Source organism: Pithys albifrons, chromosome 7 (genome assembly GCF_047495875.1).
Source record: "Pithys albifrons albifrons isolate INPA30051 chromosome 7, PitAlb_v1, whole genome shotgun sequence".
Taxonomy (NCBI): domain Eukaryota; kingdom Metazoa; phylum Chordata; class Aves; order Passeriformes; family Thamnophilidae; genus Pithys; species Pithys albifrons.
The window spans coordinates 8,648,485-8,656,474 of NC_092464.1; the positions used below are offsets into that span (position 1 = coordinate 8,648,485).

Here is a 7,990-nt window from a genome sequence, read left to right on the forward strand (position 1 = left end):
AAGTGAATGATTATTTCTAATGAAAGGTCCCGATAAATGCTAACAAGTTAGGAAATGCCATCACAGAAGTTTTCAAATAATCCCCTGCCACATTCACCCCTACACAGAAAAAACAGGATTACTAACATGTTTGCTGGACTCAGAGTACAGCTTAACTGGGAGCTAGGAAATTCCCGTGGCGCCTCACTAACACATTTCTAGAGGAGCCTAGGGAGAATTTCACAGGGCTGCTAACTTTCGGCGGCTGGTACGGAATAAACCCCGAGGGAGAGAAGCCACCCCGAGACAAAGCCGGGGCTGACTCCCGCACGGCGCGGGCAGCGGCAGCGGGGAGCAGGCGGGCAGGGGATGGGCAGCGGGCAGGGCAGGGACAGCGGGAAGCGGGCAGGGGACGGGAAAGGGCAATGAGAAGCGGGCAGAGACAGCCGGCTGGGGCAGCGGCCGCCGGCTCTGCCTCCCCGCTCGGCCCGGCGCCGGTTCCGACCCGCGCACGGACATGACTAAGCAGGACCTCGCCCGGCGCGGCCGCTCCGCTCCCCGCAGCGCTGCCTGCCCCGCACCCGCGCACGGCGGGACACTCACCTGCCCGCCCCGGCCCCGCCAGACCGCGGCTCCTCCGCGGGGGCCGCCGCTCGTCCGCCCCGCTCCGGCCGCTCCGCCGCTGCCAGCGCCGCCCCGCTCCCGCCGCTCCGCGCCGCCCGCAGCCGCCCCGCGCCCGCCGCACACCCCCCGCGCCCGCGGAGCCACCGCCTCCCGCCGCCGGGGCGGGACGGGGGCTGCCGTCAGCCGCGGCTGACGCAGGGCTCTTCCTGCCGAGGATGAAGCCCCCAGCGCCGGGCAGCCGGGAGCCCCCGCGCCCGGCCACGCTCGGGGTGGCTGGGGACCCCCCGCGCCCGCGTTAGGGCGGCGTTTCCCCCCCATTCCCGGTTGGGGGAGCGCAGCGGCTCCAGCCGCCACCGCGCCCGGAGGAGCCCGGCAACCCCGGCATGGAGCGCCCGCTCAACCTCAGCTGCTTCGCCGATACGACGCCGGTCATTGCCAACAGGAGCGGGTCCTCAGCTGGCCCCGAGGGCGGCCAGGCCCATCTGTCCATCTTCAGCGTGTTGGTCCTCTCCCTGCTGGCCATGCTGGTGGTGGCCACGTTCCTCTGGAACGGGATGGTGCTGGCCACCATCCTCCGCGTGCGCAGTTTCCACCGGGTGCCCCACAACCTGGTGGCCTCTATGGCCATCTCCGACGTGATGGTGGCAGCCCTCGTCATGCCCCTCAGCTTGGTGCACGAGTTGTCTGGGCGGCGGTGGCGTCTGGGCCGGTCACTCTGCCAGGTGTGGATCTCCTTCGATGTGTTGTGTTGCACTGCCAGCATCTGGAATGTCACAGCCATTGCCCTCGACCGCTACTGGTCCATCACCCGGCACCTGGAGTACACACTCCGCACCCGGCGCCGCATCTCCAACATCATGATTGCCCTCACCTGGGTACTCTCTGCCTTCATCTCTCTCGCCCCACTGCTCTTTGGCTGGGGAGAGACTTACTCAGAGGACAGTGAAGAGTGCCAAGTCAGCCGGGAGCCTTCCTACACAATCTTCTCCACTTTTGGGGCCTTCTACCTGCCACTCTGTGTGGTGCTCTTTGTGTACTGGAAGATCTACAAGGCTGCCAAGTTTCGAATTGGATCTCGGAAGAGTAACTCCATCACCCCCATTACACCAGAAACCCTGGAGGTAGGTCAGCTTGGTTGTATTTTGCTTGGGTCAAGCACTGGCAGCAGCCAAGCCCTTGCCAAAGAGGGGAAACTTAGAGCTCAAGTGTGCAACCAAAAAGCATCCCATCAAAGCCCTCCGAATCCTGGAGGCTTCCAAGGGAAAGCTGACTTCAAAGCTTGTGAGCACAGTCTTTTGACTCCCTCTGAGCCCCCAGTTGTGAGTATGCCAGGTGTAGCTAAAGCAGCTTCGGGCCAGATTGCAAGTCTGAGCTCCACGTGGGCGAGTGGTGACTCACAGATGTCCCCCCATGGAGTGCTGTATGAGTGCTCACCAGCATGAGTAAGGGGGTCACTGTCCCTCCTGTGGGGTGAGTGGAGGGTGGATGGATGTGGTCCTGTCTCTGCTGGGTGCTATAACCTGGCAACTAGCTGTGGCTTTGGATAGACTGTGAATTTACCCTGACAGAAGACACACGTGCAGAATGTCCTTGTAAATCCTTCCTAATTGTGCCTGTATTGTGTCGGTTCATCCCTGTCACAGTGACTGTGCACTGTAAAGATTTCTTGCAGGGAGAAAGCAAATGTGTGCTCATTTTCTTGCCTCTCCTACCAAGAACTCTTAAACTCAATGGGTTCAGAGAAAGCAAGGAGACCTTTGTGTACTGCATGTGGGTGTGTGCCTGTTCTGCTGATCAGATTGCAAGTGGGGAAGTAGTGTTATTGCGATCTTGTGTGAGCAATCCCATGTACCCAGAGATCACTACTCTTTCTAGCCTCACTTAAAGTAGTCTCCATTACCCAGAAGAGGGTCATACAGCCACTGTCCTCTCAATTAGAGTGCGACGTAGATGGCCTGCGTTTCCCTGGGAGCCTTGGCCACTACTTGCATTGTTTGGCTCTGTACTTGCTGTATGGGATCAGCTGCCTGAGATTCACATAGTGCAACTTGTGTTTGTGTTTGGCAGGTGAAAGAAGCTGCCCAGCAGCCACAGATGGTCTTCACTGTCCGTCATGCCACTGTTACATTCCAGACGGATGGAGATACATGGAGAGAGCAGAAGGAAAAGAAAGCTGCCCTTATGGTGGGCATCCTTATCGGGGTCTTCGTGCTCTGCTGGATCCCCTTCTTCATCACAGAGCTCATCAACCCACTTTGCTCATGTGACATCCCACCCATTTGGAAGAGCATTTTTCTATGGCTGGGCTATTCAAATTCCTTTTTTAATCCACTCATCTACACTGCTTTCAACAAAAACTACAACAATGCCTTCAAGAACCTATTCTTTAGACAGTAGTTCACAGAAAAAGCTTTCCTGTTGCCCCAGGAAACTGATTTCAAGTGTTGATGGTTCCTACCAAATTCCTGAGGAAGTTCAAAGCCACAGATACTGCGGCGATGCTGAAAATGCATCTCCATGGATTGTATGTCCCAGCAATGGTCCTAGTTCCTAGGCAGGCTCTCCATCCCAGCCTCTAAGTTAGTTGCTATTTTTCCTGCAAGCAGCATGTAAGGGTTTCTCCTGCCAGCAACACAGCATCCTCAGTCCAGTGCCCCTCTGTGCTCCTCCTGCCTCCTGCGCTCTGTTTGGTGGCAGCAGTGGTGCAGAGGAAGCCACTGGCAATCAGTCATATCTGAAATGCTTGTTTGGCCACTGCTGGTCTCTCACAGCATTAACCAACTTTGTCCCAAGTGCAGAGCCAGGACCCTTTAGGATCAGGAGGGTTTGCGATTACAAGTGAATCTACACATTTTATGGCTTGGTTGAAAACATGGTTTGTCTTATCTTTTACCAGTAAACACTGCCAAGTGTTTGTATGTGGGGAATAAAACCCTTGGTAAGGGTTAAGGGCAGGCTCTGAGCACCAAAAGTATTCTCACATACTTTATGAACAACAAATTGTGCTGTTTGCTATTGGATTCTATGTAGCAACTTTTTTAAAAAAATACTTATTGTAAATCTTAATGCATGGTGTATTCTGAGACGAGAAGGAATGCATGGGAAACTCCCCTCTCGTTCCCTGACTGCTGTTGTGTAAACATCTGCCTCAGACCTTTATGTTCAAAAATACCAGCTGTAAATGTTAATCTTTGTGCCCGTGTTTCCCATTCATTCTAAAATGATAAATGTATTTTGAGCAGCTGTGGGCAGGTTTCCTGTAGTTCCAGGGGATGCAAGGGGATGTATTTTGAGTTGCCTGTCAATGAGGAGCTATGTTTTACTATTTCTGAGTGCAATCCAGGTCTTCTTGAAACCAAAGCAAAGACCTCCACTTTGTTTCCATGAGCACTGGGTTGCAAGCAAAAGGCAGTTAATAACTGGTAATGCTTCTTTTTGGAGGCATAACCAAACCATAGAGGTTCTTTTCTGCAATTACCAGACTTGAATATTGTTTTGCCCAGCTGCTCTTCTCTTCCTGCCTCACCCCAAGGCTCCATCCCACATGGCTGTCACTGCTCTGTTGCCTCCCTACTTTTACACATTGTCAGCATAATTACAACAGTTGACAATTCACTCCTAGAATTAGAGCTGCACACTTTATACTGCACAACTGGAAGACTGACAGGCCTGAAGATAAAGGAAAGCATGAGTTTTAACTATTGGTTCTGATGGGACAGCCACTGAAATGAGACCAGAACTGAAATGGTGGAGAAAAAGAGAAGGTGGAAACCAAAATGACATGATTTCATGTCAGATACTTCAAGAGGAAGAGATAAAAGGGAAGAATGTCAATAAATCATGGGAAAGCTCCCTGGGAGTGGGTAATATTAGTTTCTATCTTTAGCAGATTGTGAGACATCAGATGTGAAAATTGTCACTGGCCCTTTAAACCAGCCAAAAATCCTGGTAGAATTGGTGATAAAAGCCCTTTTTCTTTTCCTGTCTTGGGACTAGTGAAAATGGAAGCAGAGCTCAAGGTGCTATTAAGGGATGCAGCTCTTTCAGAACCAGTTAGACAAATATCCATCAGCACTGACATGGATGTAGCTGATCCTGCCTTGCGGCAAGTGGAGAAATAGGATGGCCCTTGAGTCTTTTTTCAACACTATTTTATAAAAGTCTGTTAGAAATATTAGGTAAAATGCTGCCCTCATTGAAAGCAATGGGCAAATTTTTGATGATTTCAAGGGAATTAGTTTTATCTAGCATGTCTCGTCTTGTGAAAGCATAGTTTTAATGTTAATTAATTCAAGGAGAAAATGGGTGGGATGGGAGTAATCTTCTAGCTCCCCTTAAAGGGACTCTAACCTGCACTAATCATGGGCCAAGCTTTCTACAGCTAGTAAAATACTTTGTATTTTAAAGTATTATTAGTGACATCTCTGATATATCAAAAATTGTAATAAACTGTTGAGCTGCTTTTTTTACTGAGGATATAAAAAACGTGCTGCTTTCTCTGGACAGTCCATCACCGATGCTGAGTTGTTCTCTTTGGGAATTACTACTTTTGTTGTGCCAAGGGTTCTTTAATCAAAAATGAGTTGGAAAAAATGCTTCCTTATCCAAGCCAGAACTTCAGTTGAGCTTGGTGATGTCTGAAAGTAAGAGACTACTTCTTTGGCCACAGAGTGACGCTTTAAACACTTTAAAGCATGGATTACCAGAGACTTTAGTTCCCCATTTTCACACATGGCACCATGTCTGCACAACCCTGTGTCAGTCCCAGCTCTGTCTGTGCCAGTTTCATTTGCTTGTTGATGAATATTGAGGATTCTCTGTGTTGTATGGAGTCCTTGTGCAGGCTGTGGAATCAGCTGCAAACTTAAATTAGTGGCAATGTAAGCAGACAAAAATCAAACTGAAACCAGTGGGAAAGTCCTCTACTTTTGCTGCAGCTTGGTGCTGGGTGGAAACTCCCTTTCATTATGCCTTGTGTTTATTCATGCTATGCCTTAAACAGTGACAAAGAGAAAGGAGATAGTTTTAAAATGACAGTAGATAACTCTAATTTCTCTGTAGTCATTAGTAGTTCAGCATCCTGATGTAAATTACTTTTGTTTTTATTTGACAGCCCACATCCCATTGATCTTATATCTTTCTATAATCTATCTTCTGCAAATAGCAGCTTCCAGTTGGTTTTAAGTTTTGTTTTTTAGGATCTCGACATAATTAGCAACTTTGTTATGGGCCAAATCCTATAGGTCCTACTTAAGACCCAAGACCATGGGCTTTCCTTCTAAATACCATTCCACAGGACCATGTGGAGAAAATATCAGTATTCTGGAGATTGCACTGCAGAGTCATACCAAAATATGCCACGATGGTCTGAGTACAGTGAAGTGGCACAAAGAGACCTTGACATCTGATCACAGCTCTGAGGCTTTTTATAAAGCGCTTGTTATTCAAACACAGATGCTGAGTGGGCTCCCAGAGACCCAAATCATGTTTGAAGACATACGCAACTACAGCTTCAAAGGAGGCATCTTGTACCATCTTGTTCCCATTTATACACAGAATCAGTGGTGTGAAGAGATCTGCCTCACCGAGGCTTTGTGAGGATTAATTACTAAATGTTTATCATGTACCAGGAAGGTGGAACTCTCTGGTTTGAATGCCAAGCAGCATTATAAATTGAGCTTCTATTTAATTCCTCGGAAGAACATTATTCCCATTATTATTGAGTTTTGTATGTGATTTAATAGCTATATAGTACTTCCAAAAAAGATTTAACTAACCTGCTCCCACTTACAATTAATTTCTTTTCCTCTCGGTGCTCTGACAGTTCAATGAACATCTGTATGGGAGCTCGATAGTGAGGGCAGCGTGTGCTGAATGCTGGCTTCTGAATGTCTCCTTGTGATGCTGAACGTGTATTGTCAAGGTTCAAGGAGCAGCAGCTCTCCAGGCAGTCTACTCTGTGTTTCTTTTATTTTTTAGGGAGGAGAAGAAAAGGTCATTGAAGAATGCCCATGGATTACATGACAGGTTGGCTAATCACCTTCCTCCTCCACCCCCAGCCCATTGACCTTTCTTCTCAATGCAGGCGGGTCAGACAGGTGACTCCAGGACACCTACCAGTCCTGTGCAGCAAGAGATGAGCCCCACATGACTCCATCCCCTGGTAATTTTCCTGGACTTTTCATAAAAATTACTGCTAGGAGACGTGTCCTTTAAACTGTCAGTGGCAGCTGAAAGTAGGAGTTTTCTGGAAGTGAAGTTGCAGGTAATTAAAGAAACTTCACCTGACAAAGGTAATTACTGACTATTCGTTCCAGCGATTGGTGCTGTGAGGTGCCACTGACAAAGTGTCAAAGTGATTTTTGCAGTGCAGTGATTGGAGCTGCTTTGTTCGTGAGGAGTTCATCATGTTTTGCTCTTGGATCCCTTATTTTACCTTCATTGGTACAGCATCCCCCTGGGACACCAGAGAATTCATGGTAAACATGATACAGGCATCATTAATGCTCCATGTAGGAACTGGGGGGGTGAAACATCCATGGCAAAATTTGCATCCCCACTGTGATACACCCTGGCTGAACATCATGACACTGCCAGCATATGCATCAAATTTAAGATGTGGCCAAAGAGCTCTTTAAATCACCATTATTTTTAGTTACACCGATGTGCTGAGGAAGTTGCAGAAGGCTGGGAGAGAGCTGAAGCTGTGCCAGTATTTTAAAAAGGCAAATTTGGAGAGCCAAGTATTTCTAATGCTAATACTGTTACTGATTTACAGCTTGAAATTGATCCTTGGCTGAAAAGTGGAAGAACTGAGAAAAGACTCAATGAATAAAAAATTACAGGAAATAAATATAATTAAAATAAATCACATTGATGTCTTTCTTTGATTGCAGTGCATGGTTCATTGCTGATGGCGTTATAAAGTATTCACTCAGTAATGAATCTGACTTGACAACACTCAACACTTCCATGAAAAATTGAAGAAGAAACCAATATGAGGTTCAAACTATGCAATAATTGCTAATGACTTATGGACTGGGAAAGGTGTAAATACAGAAAATGAGCTCACTTGTTCAGAGAAATGAGGATGTAAACCAGCTGAACATTTCAGCCTGGTGTGAGGGAAAGGCACATGTCCAGGAGCCGTGGGGTAGGGCCCTGATTGCAGGCACAGCTGTAGCAGACTGCATCAGGAGTTGAACATACATGACTTTTCCCCATTTCAGCAACAAGTATGCTTATTTCTTACCTGTGCATGGGCTGTCCCCAGCTGTGGATCCTGTCCTGATCACTGGAGAAGAGGCTGCAATTTCAGTTTTTCACTTTTTTGCTCTTCCCCTGCTCCATGCACCTGCCAGGCAGTCAGCCTCAGCATTGCCATTCT

At 48.2% G+C, this 7,990-nt stretch overlaps 1 protein-coding gene across 1 annotated transcript; it reads left to right on the plus strand.

Annotated features, from left to right (window-relative positions):
* Positions 1–986: 986 nt before the first annotated feature.
* HTR5A (5-hydroxytryptamine receptor 5A) lies at positions 987–5,983 on the plus strand. Its single transcript, XM_071560094.1, has 2 exons — positions 987–1,724; positions 2,671–5,983. The coding sequence occupies exons 1-2, from the start codon at positions 987–989 to the stop codon at positions 2,998–3,000; spliced, it is 1,068 nt and encodes a 355-aa protein (XP_071416195.1). The 3' UTR covers positions 3,001–5,983.
* Positions 5,984–7,990: the final 2,007 nt, after the last annotated feature.